General features: G+C 41.5%; 2 protein-coding genes across 6 annotated transcripts in view; both read left to right on the forward strand.

Moving 5' to 3' along the window:
* LOC139126461 (histone-lysine N-methyltransferase 2A-like) overlaps positions 1-3,986 on the forward strand; it is a 46,045-nt gene extending 42,059 nt beyond the window's left edge. For all 5 annotated transcript variants that reach the window (XM_070692519.1, XM_070692518.1, XM_070692522.1 and 2 more), the window contains 3 exons: positions 103-220; positions 772-850; positions 1,277-3,986. In XM_070692519.1, coding sequence (XP_070548620.1) covers positions 103-220; positions 772-850; positions 1,277-3,854 — 2,775 coding nt within the window. In that variant the 3' untranslated portion in view covers positions 3,855-3,986. The remainder of the gene's footprint in view (positions 1-102; positions 221-771; positions 851-1,276) is intronic.
* A 1,191-nt stretch (positions 3,987-5,177) lies between these two features.
* Positions 5,178-16,753, forward strand: LOC139126463 (histone-lysine N-methyltransferase 2B-like). The gene is made up of 9 exons (XM_070692523.1): positions 5,178-8,741; positions 9,401-9,673; positions 10,168-10,242; positions 10,671-10,810; positions 11,247-11,404; positions 12,363-12,446; positions 12,980-13,109; positions 13,569-13,664; positions 14,194-16,753. Exons 1-9 carry the CDS (start codon positions 7,865-7,867, stop codon positions 14,365-14,367), a joined length of 2,007 nt encoding a protein of 668 aa, XP_070548624.1. The 5' UTR covers positions 5,178-7,864; the 3' UTR covers positions 14,368-16,753.
* The last annotated feature ends 1,510 nt before the right edge of the window (positions 16,754-18,263 follow it).

An 18,263-nucleotide genomic window follows, 5' to 3' on the forward strand; every position in this document is an offset into this window, starting at 1 on the left:
CTGAAAATTTCACATTCTTTGCCACTGCACCATCTCCCTAATACATACTGATGACCCACGGTGTCCACTCAAGTCTCACTTTGATTTCCTACGACATTTCAGCTTGTTGAAGGAGACAATTTTTCAGTGCTTCGAAGGGTATGTGTCAATATGGAAGGAATGAAGTTGAAGAAGGAGCTTCTTAAAGGCTGGGACCCTAACAGTATTAACGTACTGACAGGTAAGATAGTCTCCAAGACATCCTGACACAGTCAACATTTAATGTAGTGCACACACTCATATGTTTTCTGCAGTTCTCAAAGTTTTTGTTCGGTGCAGGTAGACTTTCTGATAGCACACTTTGCAGTGTAGAGGAGTTGGAGCACAAAGTCTATTTCTGCTCTAAAGCATCACTGAACAGAAGGCCAACGATATGACAGTGTACAGTTTGGTCATGTACTCTTGTGAAAATGATAAAAATATGGACAGCAATATAGCTCAGAATCTGAAACTACTTGTTTTCAATGCTGTAAGTGTAGTGTGTTGTATCAGGATATTCATATTACATAAGTTGAAAATGGTTACGTGTAAGTAAGCTGCTGTAAAGCTGAAGGTAGTTTCATACTATTTTGTACAGCATATTGCAAAACAAGGAAAGTGTGGAGATCTTAGAGACATTGTGAGATGCTAAAGTATATGCTGCTACTTTGATCGTGATCTGATATGAGCTGACCATCATCAGCTGTGTATGATTATTTGACTCTTGTATCGTCTTCTCTATGTACATACCAGGTGCCATGACAGTGGAGTATCTTGGGTCACTGTCATCATTATCCGATACCAAAGCTGCCTTGTTTCCCATCGACTTCAAGTAAGTGTGCATCTGTTATATATCACTGCATTACGCTGTATGTACCCTGCATTGAAAAAAATTTACATACTTCTTATGGGCAGCTGTGACAAGATGAGTTGGTTGGAAAATAATTAAAAAAGCCTACAACATGTGCTTGTTAACAATCAAGAAATAATGTAGTGTGGTTGTATGAATTGAATTCACAGAGACACTGGTGGTTTTCATTTGAAAGATGTCTTGTTTGAGCATTCCCTTCTCTGTAACAAAAAAGCAATGCCCAGTGTTGTTAATTTTAAAAATATATTAACTGACAAGATTGAACCTGTACAGTCTCTCTAGTTACAGCATTTTGAAATTTCTTTCTCCTAACAGTCCAAAAATTGGATTGGTTTAGATAAGTAAGTGAATATGTAGCCCTAATAATAAAATACGGTTTATTTGTAGAGTGACACGTGTGTACTGGAGTACAGTGGACACCAGGAGACGTTGTATTTACACCATTACCATCAAAGAATACAAGCCTTGCAAGCCAGTGACTCAGATCCAAGACATGAACAGAACTGTGGTACACAATATCACACTTCCCAGTGGGATAGATGATATCAATTACACCATTCCACATGAGAGTGAAACCTCCCCAATGGAAGAAACTTCCGGTGATCTGGATGGAGGAAACATGGCAACGGATGATGTCACGGGAATTGTGCAAATGCCTGTAAATGTAGAGCTTGAGTCAGATGGACAGGGACAAGGAGCAGTTGTCATGGAAGTCGATGATGCCGTTGCCCTGGCAACAGAGTATTTGACACAGGCTGATGATGAAGTGAGCGAGATTTTGGCGCGTCAGAATCAGTTGCCATGTGAGACTGATCCTGAGTTTACACAGAGTACAAACACAGAGGTCACAGAGAGGTCACAGGAAACGCAAGCGTCCAGTATAGCGTCTGTTGGTGGACTTGCACCGAGCACTCTCAAAATGCTACCTCCAGCAAGACTGAAGAGTCTGACAAGCAAGCCTGTTATGGATTTGACAGCTTCTCCGGACTACACCGCTTCACCGAGGAGGTTGAGTATCATAGCTGAACGACTCAACGCAGGGGCAGTGGGAGCCAAATGTGCAAAGGAGATTAAATTCCCGGAGAGCGTCAGAGATAATTATGCAGCGGCTGAAAACACTGCTCACAACAAGTCATCGGAGATATCAGAAAATGAGCAGAGTTCACTTGTAAGCAGTCCAGATGTCCTTCAAACAGTTGACAGGACTGAATTCCTGGAAAACAGTGAGGAGCAGGATACAAGCTCAGACAACCTGGAAGGCAACGATGAGTCAGGGCTTGTTCTTGATATTGCTGATTCTGATCTCCAGTTGTCAGACTCAGCGTTGGAGTTGATGGCGTTGAATTCGGACAATCTTTCAGTATCTAATTCCATTCCGGCAGCCAGCTCCACGACAACGTCGGCATCCAATTCCATGGCTGCCATCGATGAAAACTCGGCACAGCAGATTGCTCAGATTGAACAGGAGCTGGAGGAGGTTGGCAAGACAGTGATGCAGTGCTCTGGGAAGTACAGCGGCAGCATTGCTGAGACAGTAGGCGCTAATTTGACAAATGAAGAGGTCAATGCTCTCGTCCAAAAAGCCATTACATCTGTCACTGCTACATCAGAGTGTGAGATGGATATTTCTGGAAATGATGATGAGGAGAGCGACGTCTTGGCTGCATCTTCTGATCGTCAGCTTGATAGTGTTACTACCTATGGAATCAGTGATGAAAGAAGGCAGACGGCATTGAAGTTTATTACATCTCCTGTGAATAATTACAGTACTTCAGCAGGCAATCAAACAGAACAAGACACGGAACATTCCAATGCGTCCTGTGATGCTGAATTTGTTTCAGACTCCAATGAGTTAGGAACAGTTGAACGTGAATCAGAAATCTCGGTGTCAGCTGCGACAGATTGTACCACAGACCACATTGCAGATAGTGTGACAGACCCTAGCACAGACCACAGTGCAGACAGTGTGACAGACTATAGCACAAACCATACTTCAGACAGTGTGACAGACAAATCAGAAAGTTCAGTTCAGGACTTGTCGAATACTTCTGCAGATGTCCCATCGTCAGAAAGGACTTCACTTGAAGAAGCCGACAGCAATGCTGCTGGTCAGCATTCAACCATCAGAAATCAACAATCACTGCTTATGGTGGCTCCTCATACCACAACATCTACAGATGCTATGAAAACTGATCGTAAAGAGAAATTCCTTGAAGAAGTTGAGTCATCCGTACAAGGTGGCAAATTATCTGTGGAAGATGAAAGTATTGAGAAGGATCCTAAAGAAGAGGAGTCTGTACAAGTTGCTCCATCGTACGAAAGGTCACCTGACATTGAGACTGAGAAGAGCAAAAGTGAAACCATGGCAACACACCTTTCTGATGGAGAGGAGCAGGGAGAGGCGGAAAGACAGACGGAAGCAAACAGAAGACAAAGGAATAACTCTGAGGAAAGTGAGAATGAAGTAAATGAAAGGAGAACATTTCTGGAAGGAAACAGTGCCGATGCCGTTGCTGAGGAAGCCAGTAGAGATGAAGAACAAGTTGGTGTGGACGATGAACATTCTGAAGAAGTGCAGAACCTTTTGTTTCTGTGCCAGTACTGTGGCAAGGGATATAAATCTAAAGGACCTTTCACTAAGCATCAAAGAGTGTGTGAAGAGGTCAGATGTGATGATCAAGACGATCAGTTTGAAAAAGACTTGGACATTATTGATGTGAGTGTGCATGGACGGAAGAGATATCCCATGAGAAGTACAAAAACTAGGCTACTTAGGATTGTGGATTACGGAACGCCGACTTTGCCAAAGCCAAACAAGTCCCCCGGGAAAGAAGAAATGGTCTCTCCTACTCAGAGGAGGGGGAGAAAGAAGAGCCTGGGAAGTGCTGAAAGTATCATTGAGGAGGAAACTATGAGTCCCGTAAGAGAGAATGAGAGGAGTGATGAGGGACAGGATGAGGAGTGATGAGGGACAGGATGAAACCGTAACAAAGAACAGCTGTGATGATGAAGAAAGCCAAGACACTGCAAAGAGTGAATGCATGGTGAAAACTAGGAACAGAAGCAGACAGAGCAGTCTGTGTGAGAAAACCAAATGTGAGGAGGATAAGAAAACAGAGGAGGTGAAAAAAGTGAGAGGAAAAACATCTGTGAGTGAGACCCCTGAGAGGTGTAGGAGACGGTCTGTTGATCTGAGTGCTTCTCAAGACAAATCCAGGAGAACATCTGTTGATTCGAGTTCTTCACAAGACAAACCAAGAACGTCCATTGATGATAATAACCCCCAAGACAAGGCTGGAAGTGTGCCTGGTGATATGAATTCATCCCAAGACAGGCCAAGGAGGGCATCTGTTGACCAGAGCACTTCTCCAGACAAGTCACGGAGAATGTCTGTTGATGAGAATTCTGCCGTAGTATCACAGTCTGATGGTGTGTTCCACACTGATGACATGAAAAAGATTGCTGCAATGAAGGAGCTGAATCCTGTGGTCCTGCTGAACAAGTGTGATGAGAAGATGAAGACGACACCAGATTCAGCCCCAGCCCTCTGTGAGCAAGAATCTCTCAGTACTAGCGGCAGTAGCAATGAAAAAGATTCAATTAATGATGGACAATCTCAGTCTGAAAATGACCATTCACATCAGGATTCGCCAAAGGACTCGGCTACAGATATTAGCCCTGGCAAACCGGAAGGAGTTTCGACTGCAAACAAAAGCAGCAGGCAGGAAATGAGTACACCCACAAAGTCAAGTAAACCAGACCCACCTACCTCACCAGTCGAGAATGTTCCTGTCGGTAAAAAGCTTCAGTCACTTCTGCTTGATGGAAATTTTGGAAAAGAAGAACCGTCACACTGTGAAGAAAGGCAACCAGAGACGAGTCCAAAATCATCAGTGGTATCAGCAAAGGACTCCGGAGACGGCATTACCATTAAAGGAAAGACTGTGCTACGGGAAGAAGAATCTGATTGTTCAAACAGTCATCAGGATGACTTTGAGACAGCAAATGCCAAACAACCGGAAAGGTCACTAAGTGAGCTCCTGCGAGATGCAACTGTAGAAGCAAGATCCTCAGAGCGTGTGCCTAAAATCAGCTCTGGGGGAAAAACTAAATCAAACTTCCATATAGTGCAAGGAAAGCTGTCCAAAGTGGGAGACCAACATATTGTTATGATAACATTACCAGATGGATCAACAAAATCTGCTCCTCTTCCAAAAGAAGTGTTAGTGAACACTGCCACAGGCAAAGGTACTTCATTACCAGGATGTACTTATAGCATGGGAGATCTCATCGAGAAGACTCTACAAAGAGAGATACAGGAGTACAACAAAGAACATAATATCACGCTGGAACAGAAAAATGACTTGGATAAAGTCTCCTTGGACTTGAAAGGAATGGCTAAGGGGCAACCTGGAAAGTCCTTGCCGAGTGAGAATGGATCTCAGCCACAAAAACACAGTCCACAACAGCAAAAGTCCAGACCACAACAGCCAAAGCAAAGCAGGGTCAGAAAGAAGAGTGCATCACCGCAGCAGAAAAGTGCTGCACAGCAGGTTTTGCAGCAGAGGCCAAACACAGTACAGAAGACACTGCAACAGCAAACAGTCGAACTCAGCCAACCCACATTGCAGCAAACTCACGCGGTTCAACAAGAGACGGCAGCTGGACTGTTACAACAGCAACGGCAACAGCAGGCAATGACAGTTCTCCAGCAGCAGTCTGCGCAGTTGCAGAAACAACTCTACCAGTCACAGCAGCAACTACTTCAAGGGCAGCATTTGCATCAGCAACAACATGTCGCTGGCTTTCAGCCACAACAACATCAAATCCAGAACCAAGCAGAGTTGCAGAACAAGCAGGCACACGCTGACCTCTCTATTAAAACATCAACCTCCATGAGTCCCCGATCGATGACAAAGACTCCAGGTTCTGGAAGATTGAAGTCTCCCCAACCACCAGTGGCAATATTGCCAAAGGTGCCTTCAGATCAAGCATCTAGCCAGGACAGGCAGGAACAACCGGTGATGATGAGCATCATGGCAAACCCACAGCAACAGATGGTAATCATGGCTGCCAATGCTGTGCAGACAAGCAGTGTACAGAAGGCTGTGAGTCTCCAAGACAACTCCACGGTCAAACAGTCACCTGTAGAGAGTCGCACACAGCAAAAGATTACAACCAGAGTCAGTGACGGAGTAGGAAGTATTGAAGTACAAGCAGTGCCGGTGGTGAACCCGCCATCAACTCCGTACATGGTGGTCAACACCAAGGGTGTCCCTGTCATGGTGTTGAACAACCAGGATGGGTCAGCTGCCATTGACGATGGTATTATGATGAATAAGCAGTTGCCCAATGTATCGCAGACTCAGTCTGTACCTCAGAGTCCTGTGAAGGTCATTGTCGATATGAAGAGCCACAACTCAGCCACCGTCGTACAGCAGCAACTGCAGCCTGTACAAGTGAATTCAAGCTATGCGCTTGGAAAAAGTGGAGGGCTTCCATTGCAATCACAGGCCTGCATGAACCTCATTCCGCAACCAAGCAGCCAGATGCAGACTCTCCACATTCCCGGAATGCCTCCCGTGCAGAATTCCCTCACTTTTGGAGGATTCCAGCCTCCAGTCGTACCAACCCCATCCATGCAGAAATCAACAGTATCAGAAAATTCAGCAAATATAAGCCTGCTTGGTCCTGCCAATATCAGCCCCCAGAAGCAACCTGCCGCTGTTGCTCAAAATCCTGTCTACAGCCCGATTCGTTCAATTCTGCAGTCGCCAACTCAGAGCGCAGACCACAGTGGAAACACACTTTATCAGAGTACTGAATTTGGACCCGGGGCTTCTGTGTTGATGCAAAGCAGAATCAGGCCAAATTTAGCTCAAGGTTTCAACAGGGTCGGGACACAAGTGCCGCAACAGCAAAGTACTTCGAATTTGCCTCTTGCTATCCGTCCAGTCAATCAGATACAAGGTAGAGGTATGCAGGTGCCAGCACAGGGAGCTCAAAACCTGAAGTTAGTCCAAGAGGTAGCCACAAACATATACCCTGCTGTAGAGAGGCGGAATATGGTGTCAGAAATGCTGTTGCAGCCAGCGCTCAATTCTGACACTTTCACTCAACATCAACTGGTCACCGGCAATCTGGGGACAGTACCGCTTCTGCAGATGCGGGGACTGGAAAACCCTGAGCAGCAAATCGGTAATTCTATGCCTGTCAATCATACAGCCACTGAAACCAAAAGGGAACTTATGCAACACAATCCAACCGGGCTTCCAACTTCTAATCCTTCTTTGGAACAGTTAATTCAGGGTCTGTCTCCTCAGAAAAACACACTGCAGAAGACTGGTAGCATAGACGCCATCACTCAGGAAGTGTGGCAAGATCTCCTCAAAGTAATGCAGCCCATGACAACCGTTTCCAGGGCACCGACTACTCCAGCAATCCTCCGCAACAAGTCTCCTGTGTCTTCAGCGTACATGAGTATTCCGGGTATGGCTAACCTAGGTGGCATACCGAACGCAGTCACTGTGACCCAAGTTTCACAGCCTCAGAGTGTAGTTGTGAATTCAAAAGATTCTCTTCCGTTCACTTCATTACCAAGTAACATTGCCGTTGTATCGGAAGTCCTCACACCCAATGGCATAATGCACAGTACTTCCTCAGCTGCTACTACTACATCCAGCTTTTCCAGCCTGGTGACAAACGGAATGCAAATTACACAGGGATCAGCTTTGATAGATGAACATCAGATTGCTAAAAACACCAGCAATCTCATGCTAAGTGACGCTGCCAGGCAGGCAATGATGCCTTTTAAAAGCAACACAACACAATACAACACCAGCCTGCCATCAACAGTTACTCACAATTTACAGACTGCTGTTCCTAGCCTTGTGGGTGTCGGTCTGCGTCAGATTTCTCCTCCAGTGCAAGACGCTAGACTGACCAACCTGATGGCACAACAGATCGGTACTAACAATGCGAAACGCTGTCACATCATCGAGTAACCTTGGCGCGTCAGCCGCTCTTCGGTCAATTGTTCAACAGAATCATCTACACGGTGCGTTCCTGGCACCGGTCTCGTTGCTGCCTCCACTGCAGAACACCAATGTCTCACAGCAGTTCACCGCGCAACAGAGCAGCACTATCACTTCCACAGCTACAGGTGTAAGACGGCCAGCCAGACCAGATCAGATCACAGAGCTGTCAAACATACTATCTGCTGCCGGTCTGGACAGCCTGAGTAATCTCTCACCTGCTGAACTAGCTTCCTTGCATCAGGCTCTGGTCACCCAGTCAGCGATTGACCTGGATTTAGTCTCCGCCAAACTGTTCGGAACACCAAAGGCAAAGAAAAGGAAACACCAGCAAAGCAACAAGAGAACCAAAAAACCCAAAACAACTCAAAAGCCCAGGCAGAGGAACCCTAGTGTTTGGATTGATGCAAACGGGGTGATGCATGGAGCTGTTGGCCGGGAAATGGTGACAATAGACACTGCTGCGGCAAGTGAGAAGAGTAGTCCAAAGACAGATGTGCCGGGGCCTTCACTGGCAAAACCCAAACCAAGAATCAAAAACCCAGGTTCAACGCCAAGTCGTCCACGGATGAAACACCCAACATTCCAAGCCGATGAATCCACATCGACCTTTAACCCTGCCAACTCCAGCTGGGAGAAGGCAGTTGAAGAGAGGCTGAAGAACGCAGATCTGTCGGTTTACAGTCTTCTGCGCGAACCACCGATGCTGAAAGATCAGAAGAGCGGCGAGACGAGTGCTGAGGCAGAGAAAGGAAAGAAAAAGAGAAAGAGGAAAGAGAAGCTGCAAGCTAAGAATGACGACGGTGCAACTTTTGATGGTGAGTCGGTGACTTGAAACTTTGTTGAGCCAATTTATTACTTTCAAATCAGAGCAAACATGGTGATGCATAGTCAACTGTAGTTTCTTCAGTGGAATCTTTGAAATTAAACTTTTATTCAGCTTTTTGATTTTAATGAAGGGAAATTTGGAGTGAAAGCTTCAAAGGCAGAAAATGCAATGATTAACTGATAAATTAATTCAGTAGTTATCGTTTATTCAATAAAATATTTTCAGAAGTTGCAAAGTTATATGTATTCTGTATTAAGTAAGGCAATGTTTTCCAATTCAAGTTTATCTTACTCAAATGGTGTGCATTATTTATCAAGACATACTAAAGTCCAGGGTTTTAAGATTTGAACGCTACATTTTCTTCACGCCACAAGTAGTCTTATTTCACATAATTTTGAAAACTGTAGTGATCTAGTATTTATTTTCCTCAAACAAATCAATATTTGTAGAATAAAATCAGGGTGGAAAAACACATTAATTTCCAGTTCAATATATAAAAAGGATGCTCTGATGTTAGACTGAAAAAGCTGTCACTTGAGGGCGCTCTCTAAACTGCCCTTGAGTGACAAATCTTTCAGACTACTCTGATGTGTGCAGAGATCAGAAATGTAACTTTTCTCTTGCTATGTTTCTATCTTTAATCTGTAGAGGGCGTTTCAGTGACCAAACCAAAGAAAGCTAAATCAAAGAGCAGGCCCAAGGAACCATGTGTTGACCTGACCAACCTACCTGATGAAAGCAGAGATGATGATGAGGAGGAGGATGAGGATGATGCCGAGGCGGGCTCCTTTCTGATGAAGTTGATGGAACAGGAAGAAAAGAGGAAAATGAACGAGCCTCCGAAAATCAAAGATGAGCCACATCTGGTGTTTGAAGTCAGTAGTGATGATGGCTTCCACACAGAGGCTGATACCATCTCAGGTATGACGTTTCAGGATCATGATTTCAGTTGAGATTTCAACTTCTTGATCTTTACAGATCATTTAGCCAGGAAGAACCTGTCCACTGGGAAGCTTTCTCTGACACTGAACGTCATTGGGTATGGTGATACAATGTGCGTTGCTTCACTGCCAAAATGTAGTGAAATGGCTCCACCAAAAAAATACTGTAAACATCATTATGATTTTGCCAGAATCTTGTGGCACACAAGGTATATCATAATTCGTTATGACGCTGGAAAATTTCTGGCACTGAAGGTGATCAGGGATTAAAGAAATCTGTTACTTGGTAGATACGCATCATCTTTGATTTGCAATCATGCCTCGTTGTGTTTGATTGTGACATTTCACAGCAGTTAAACTTCTGAAGGATACTTTGCTGTGGCTTGCTTTGCAGAAATGTCAAAGTCTTTGTGACATTGTCAGTTCAGTTTCTATGTCGTACATCATGAATTTTTTTTTATGTTCTTTGCACAGAGGCTTGGTTGAAGGTTCTAGAAAAAGTACAAGAAACAAGAAACAGTCAAGGCATGAAATATTTATCATTTGCAGGTGAGTTTTCCCAACAGTATTCTCATACATGCTGTTCCTTAAGAATCATAGTCCTGATGAGATTGAACAGGAAGAAAATTGCTTAAAACCCCTTTCCTTCAATACTGTTACATGCCATCCTGCCAAGTCAGTAAAAAACCATATTTCCACCTTTTTGGCATGTCTCAGGGACAAGACTGACAAATCCCCTGGAACGTCTGCTTTTTGGAATTCTGACAATAAAGGCAGACTTCACTGACGTGGTAGATAGAGCGATTTAATATTCTATGGTTAACATGTGCAACGTTATTGATATCTTGTATACATTTTGTCTGTTCTGCTCCAAAATTTTCTATATCTGGAAATTTTGTCAGTTTCTTCAATACAGCCTCTTTGCTCAAAAAACCCCAACTGTATCAGTATTTCATGATGACCTTTGACACTTGCAGGTGTGGATGGAACACGCATGATCGGTATTACCCATGATGCTGTAGTCTATCTGACAGAACAGCTGTATGGAGCCAAGAACTGTCGTAAATATAAGTTCAAATTTCACCAGTATGAGACATCACAGGACTTCATTGATGAGGTGAGAAAATATAAGTTTAGTATTTTTAGCTTTCAGAGGACATCGGTTGTGTCTGAGAAAATGTAAGTAGAAAGAGAGAAAAAAATTAACTGAAATAATTTTTCAAACTATACTAGTTTTACCTTTAACCATATTTTATGTTAAGAATTTCTCTGTAATAAGCTACAAGTCAAGGACAGATGAAATCTTGTCAAAGTCCCTAATGATGTTAAATATGTTGTCGTAAAGATACAAGTAGGTGGTCAATTAATTTATTTCCAATCCCCTCAAATCATCAGACAATCTTGAAGCTAAACTTCCCATGATGTTATACATTGGCAGTTGTGAAAGACTATGAGTTTGAGTAATAGATTCCTATCGTTACTGTTTTGCATATCTTCAGTATGTAAAATCTGTAGCAACAAATTTCAAATATGTCTTTATTTATGTCATTCAGGAACCTCCAATCAACCCGCATGGCTGTGCCAGGACAGAATGCTACACAAGACGATCCAAGTTTGACATGTTCAACTTCCTGGCGTCCAAACATCGCAAGCTGGCGATTCACACTGATAACTTGGATGAAGAAGAGGAAATACAACACAAGTCAGCAAGGTATACAGCAGAGGGGACTCACTCCAGTGACACCCCTATTTTGTAATGGAATGATCAAGCTTCTCATACCAGAATCCCCCTCAATTTGATGATGGAATGGTTCAGTTTGTGTGACCAAATCAATTGATATCTCCTAATTCATGGATCAAGCCATTGTCTCGGCATTATTGAATGTCATACCCGTTTTATGACAGACTGATCCATTGTCTCTGACCCAATGCAATAACACCCCTATTTTTCATGGAATGGTCCTGTTTCTAAGATGTGACAAAGCTGTACATAAAGGTCTTTCCCTCTGCAATGATATGTTAATAATTTGAGATAATCTATTGAAGAAATAAACATGTACTAATGGAAAATTTGTTTGTTTACAATCATCAAGGGCTACTTTGCTTTCCTTGCAGAATAATCATTGAGTATATTTTTTCTATTGTAACAACTTGTTGCCTTGCATGTTATTTTGTTTATGATGGTTTGTCAATATACGAAGAGTTGCTATGCATAATGAATTATATTCAGGAGAATTAGGCCTAGTGTTCACAGTGAGGGCTAGCTGGCTTGGCCTTGACTTTAAAGAAAGTTGTGGTTTTTGTAGCACACTTAAAATATGTTATTGAAATTTGGCGTTAGTGTCTGATGAAGGAGAATGTTTTCATCAAAAGTTCATGCAAAATCTATTTGTGCCACAAAAGCCACAACTTTGTCCATGCTGACAAGGATAGTTATGTCATTTCCAAAACAATTAAACTGTTCATGTGATGTTCATGTCAGTCAGTTATTGCCTTTAACCCTTGCATCTCCGTGGTTTGGCCCAAACCCATTGTTATCAATAGTGATTGTTGAACCTGATTACAGGGAATTGGGTGTGAACAGGTCAAAAGATCAGACCTCCACCAGTGAATAGTAATCTTATTCATAAACGTCTGATATTAAATTCTGATGATTGTATGATTGACAGGAGAGCTACCAGTATGGATCTTCCAATGGCGATGAGATTTCGACATCTTCAAAGGACGTCCAGGGAAGCTGTAGGTGTCTACAGGTCAGTATGGGATCAGTAACATAGAATCTAGCTGATACAACCTGCATGTCATCTTGACATTGAAGGAAGTACTAGACATTTATTGCAGAGAAACACTGCATTTTGTCATCTGCAGGGCGCCCTCTATGGCAAGTCAATACTCAAGTGTCCTGTGATGTCAGAGCAAGTGTTATTCTATCGGTTGTGGCAGATTTCAAAACAGTCGTCAACTCTGAAACGGAATTAAAAAGTTCACAAATGTTTGTTAGAGGGCGCAGTCATTTAGTCGAAACAAAGTCTTCCAAAACACTGTGATTGGAGTGTGTTGCACAAAATGAAGGCATCATATACTGAACTAGAAATGATGATTTTCATATCTTTGAGTAGATAGTGTGACACGTTGCATTGTGCTTGCTAAGTTGCATATTCTGTGAAGATAGTTTTACATAAAGTATAGTACAAGCTGAAGAATAAAGTATTGTACAGAAAAAGTGCAGGAAATATAGCAGTCCTGGTATTTGAACTGTTTTTGTATGATAATTGTTGTGTTGCAGATCTAAAATTCATGGCCGTGGTCTGTTCTGCAAGCGTCCCATTGATGCTGGTGAAATGGTGATAGAATACAGTGGTACTGTGATCAGATCAGTGCTGACTGATAAGAGAGAAAAATACTATGACAGCAAGGTGAGTTTGAGCCTTATGACCCTGCCGTGAACTTCATATGAACTTTGACTCTTCTTGCTTGGCCAATCACGTTTCTTTGTCAATAGGGAGAGATGAAGACCTATTATTGTGTTTTGTAACACGGCGATTGATTGGCTAAATAAAAGTGTGATGTTGATACTAAGCCTAATCCAGTGTCAAGTGTGATACATATCCCAATAGGGATAGTGAACATTCCAAAAGATCTTTCAAGACATGAGATAACAGGAATCTGTCAACAGTCAGGCATTCACTGGTACAAAGCATAAGTGTGTCAATGATTGAGATTGTGAAAGTTTTAGGCAGACAGATTGTTTTGCATTTTTGATCACCAACTCTCATTATGTCAACCTATGATACCAAGAACTTTGGTATGACTTTGAAAGAGTTTGTGACTTTCATTTCTCATGACAGCATCATTTTATTGTGTATTTTCACCAGGGTATTGGCTGCTATATGTTCCGTATTGATGACTATGATGTCGTTGACGCTACGATGCACGGCAACGCTGCTCGGTTTATCAACCATTCATGTGAGGTAAGTTGTGACATTGCTAAGAAGTAGACACTTGGAGAACACAGTCTAACTTCTAATAGAAGCATTTTCACTGGTGACGCATAAAGCCTTCCAATAATTCCTTGTACACAGGGCAGTTTTTGTCCTTACAAGCAGTGTTCTGCAAAATGCTATGCACAGATTCTGCAAACGTTTTACTGGCATCATCTACAATATATAATGGAGGGACAAACTGAAAAATCACATCACAAACAAAACCATTAATCTCTATTTTTACACTTTACACTGTGTCAATTCATAAATTTGACAACAATAAAGTTATCTTAGGGGCCCTCTCCAGCTTTATGAAGCAACTTGACCCCCTAGGATGATGGTGATTTGTAAATTGTTCACTGAGAGCCCCGTCTTTTTCAGTCTTGCCTTTATGTGTAAATCTCAGCATAAAATAAGACCCTGTCATAATGGTTCACGTCATAAAATTCAAATGAATTAATCATGTCCAGGCTTTTTGTATTTATCTTTAACATATTTGCATTTTCACTTTCTTCAGCCTAACTGCTTTTCCCGTGTCATTCAAGTCGATGGAAAGAAACACATCGTGATCTTTGCCAGTCGGAAGATAATGCCGGGAGAAGAACTCACGTATGATTACAAATTTCCATTTGAGGAGGAAAAGATTCCGTGTACCTGTGGTTCCAAGAAATGCCGGAAGTATCTCAATTAGTCGTATGAATGACTTTTGGGACAAAAATGTGAAGGAAGATTTTGTGGAGAACTTTGCCATCAATGTGACTGGTGGTGCTCTGTTTGTATGCTTGGTAGAACAATACTCTGTGTTGATGCAGATGTACCATTCCGATGAAATGACTGAACATGTGTCTTTGACAAAGAAGTTACGTGGATTTACAGTCCAAAGGGTGAAGCCTAGACCTCTGATATACAGGGTGTTTACAAGACCCAGTGATATACAGCGTGTTTCCAGGACCTGTGGTACACCGGCACAAAATGAGATTTGCGAAGATTTCAAATTGTTTGAGCTGGTTCTTGGAAGGAAAGGACACATCTCAAGTGACTTTGTGATTATTTTTTTGTTCCCAGTGGGGGAACACAAGAGGATTTAAGGAGAAATGTGAAGAGTTGATCAGTGAACGGAAACATTGTTTCACTGAAGGATCAACAGAACTACAGTACTGCTGATTTTTGCCTGCCAGATTGCCACGGTCTGTACTTGCAAATTCACATCCATTTCAAGAAACCAAATATTGTGAGGATTTTCCCATAGTGCAATGGGCACGCTCACCTCCATGGGAGGAGCCAATCACTGTGTTGGAATTTTAATGAAGTTGACTTCTATGGAGACCTATGACTCTAGCCAACCCACCCCCCTGGTTCACCTATCTGACTTTATGCTATGGCCCGCTACTCTGCATTGAGCAACCATTGAGACTGAACCAAAGTAAAGTGTAGGGGTGACCAGGTGAGACAGGAGGGACAACTTCATATCAAGTGTGTTCCGTTAATGATTCAGTATTTTCATTTTCCTTTCTTGTGATAAAAATCTTTTCATATTTACAGACATGTAAACTGCTTATAAACTCAGGCAACATTGGGAGTCAAAGTTCAAAAGTTCAAGGTTCATTGCAATGGCAATATTTTTTATATATTTGTTCTTCCCGAGAATGTGAAGTCTTGAGAACTGTTAAATATGCCAGAGAATGTACTTTTTAAACAAGATGACATATTTTTACAAGAAATCGAAGGAAGAGTTATTTTTGTAGTTCAGTTTCTGTTCTGGAGAACAGCAGAGTGTGAATACTGGCTGAATGGTTTCATTTTACCTTCTTTTTTTGTGTTTTGACCACTGTTGTCATGACAACTGCTTGAGTCCAGTGACTTTGACATTTAAATTGTAAGTATCAGGAAAATGGCAGCAGTGTGTGAGAAATAGTGTTGTGGCCGATAGCAGCACTGGTTAAAGATAGAGGAGCTGAAGATTCCCTAAACAAAGGCCAGATGTGAAGAGGTATAACTTTTACTGTTCAGAACTGTTCTGCATATTTTATTTGTTCTTTGTACTGGCCAGAGAATGACCAGGGCATTGTATTTATATCAAATCAATCGGTCACTTGTTAGTTTGTTTGTTTTATTCTATTCAGTGTTGGGAGGCAGGGGATATTTTCTGGTGGCATTAAGAAACCACACAAGAAATCTGACTTTGATAATCTGCATTGCCATTAAATAAGCCATCAAGTTATCGTGTTTTATCATGCATTTTGAAGATTTTTAACAAACTTGCACAAAAAAAGCACCTTTGCCATCAATAATTTTGCATAACCAACTTTGAAAAATAATACATGAGCCAATACTAGGAGAGTGTTAGAACAGCCAATCAGTTTCTGTCAGCCCCGACCAATCATAGATGCAGATTAGAGTCATGTGATGTCTGTCTGACCAATCAATGTTCCTATCTACCTTGAAATCATAATATCCTTTGATGGTACGACATGCTTTAATTTCTTCCAATGAGTGCTGTCGTCACAGCTGTTTGATGTAGTTTACACAGCAATAGTCACCCAGCTAAAGCCACCCTTTACTAGAATACGTTCTTTTTGCTTTCATCTAGTACTATAAACCTTTGCCCATTATGCTGTATTTAGGAAAAACCTTTATGGTATGAAAGCTGCCCAAGCGTTTGAGTGTTGTATAGTCCGTATAAGGTCAAGAAAGCTGTAATTTATTTAATATACATAACTTTTTGTTGCTGCAACTTGGCGTCAGAGTTTTCTTTTTCTAGACATATTTTTTTCGCTGCTGTATAGATTATTCTCCCATATTTTAGATGATTTTATAGTTTGTATTGCTAAAGTTTCCTTCTAAACATTCATTATAACCGATTTTCATGTTGTGGCGAAAAAGGGTAGACTTTTATGAATTTACAAATATATGCATGTTTTCTTGAGAATCTAGAGATTTCTAATTTTCTTCTGTGCATACTGTGTTTTGTTCAAGATTTTCTTTTAAGAGAAACTTTCTGGTTGATTAAGACAAAATAATTGTGAATAACTTTTTGAATTTAATGAAATTAATAAAAAAGTTCTTTATAAAATGAACCTGGCTCACCGGTGTCTCGGTATGCAAGTTTTGTGGCCTGAGTAAAACCGTCAGTGCGTTTAGGGTGAGTGATGTTGTCACCAGGCAAATAAATGATAACATAGTACAAGATTCTCTGCTCTTCACATTCAAACTTTGCGATGTTTGCTGAACTTTGGTGAGCTCATCAACTGTCGCAGAAATTAAATGTGTTGCTGGCTCTTGCCTACATTTGCATAATGTATTTTTTCACCATCTTTTGGTTCGTTCAACAAAATCCTCACCAAACAGCTGACAAACTACCCGAATGATTCAAGCATTGTATCATTAAAATAAACAGTGGAGTTGTGTTTTCTTAATACCAATAAAATGCTTAAAATGGACTGCATTTTTCACTTGACCTGGTGACAAAAACAACTGGTAAATTCATACTGAAGTGGCAGTTCAACAGTTGGACAAACAAAAATCTCGTCACTTTTGAGAAATGTTTACAACCAAAAAATCCCTGTTTCCAGCCTGAATTCCTTTGAGGAACAGTAGCAGTAACTTTCTGATTGTTTCATTATTTTTGTTTTGTATGTCAACTGTAAGTAGCATTCCTCAAAGCATATTGAAACACCATTTAGTTTGTCAACACAGCAATTATGTGTAAAGCATTCTCTTGTTGTTGATATTTTCAATTTTAGTCTGGATCATTGAAGTTTCACTCCTCGACAATAACAACAGTCTGTACATTTAAAGGCTTTTCTGACCAGCTGAACACTGTATCCCAACGTGCTCTTGGTAGTAGAAAAAAAGCTGTAGGTGACATTTGAAAAACAAAAATAGGGAAAAAATCATCTGACGTTAGGCATACAGGTGCAAATTGGTGGATGCAGAAATGCCAGGGGAGGCCAAGGCACTCGTTGCATTTCATGACTGCTGATGACAAAAACCACAGAACTTGCTGACATAAACTAGCCGGTACCATGGTGCATACTGCTTTTGAGGGGTGCTATTATGGTAATACTTTTGCAGCGGTGGGCGTCCACCACAGTACAGGTCACACAGGTCACATTTTCATTTTCAGTGGTGATCCTTTCCAGTAAGACTTGGAATTCAGAAACAATGTGGGAGGGGTCAAGGTTTAAAAGAGGGCAAAAACTGTGTGGCATTCTTATTTGAACTGTATGGATTCATAAAAAGACTAGAATTGCATATGTGTGTGTTAACTCACCAGTTATGCTGGCCTGTTTCATTCATGATACTGACAGGACACTAACTCATATTGAATGATTATAAACATAAAATTTTTAGCAGATTTCATCTGTCAACTTGGCATTTGCTAAGTTTGGCATCCATGCTAAATTGCAGATAGACAGACCATGTGTCAGAGATCTAGAAAATTGAGGATGTGTTGCATTTCACTGCATTTGGTACATGTTAGATTGTTAGAGAGAATATTATTCAAAAAACTTGCCTGCCATTAAAATGTGTCAATGTGAACTGACGATAGTTATTGATGATTCATGCAGTACAACTAATGGACAG

This window comes from Ptychodera flava (assembly GCF_041260155.1).
Source record: "Ptychodera flava strain L36383 chromosome 3 unlocalized genomic scaffold, AS_Pfla_20210202 Scaffold_27__1_contigs__length_13241970_pilon, whole genome shotgun sequence".
NCBI classification, from domain to species: domain Eukaryota; kingdom Metazoa; phylum Hemichordata; class Enteropneusta; family Ptychoderidae; genus Ptychodera; species Ptychodera flava.

Excerpts from the sequence above, each read along its gene's own strand:
- LOC139126463 (XM_070692523.1), top strand. The coding sequence starts at position 7,865 with ATGCGAAACGCTGTCACATCATCGAGTAACCTTGGCGCGTCAGCCGCT. Across the intron at positions 10,811-11,246 it reads CACAGGACTTCATTGATGAG|GAACCTCCAATCAACCCGCA; the intron begins GTGAGAAAATAT and ends TATGTCATTCAG. Across the intron at positions 13,110-13,568 it reads AAAAATACTATGACAGCAAG|GGTATTGGCTGCTATATGTT; the intron begins GTGAGTTTGAGC and ends TATTTTCACCAG.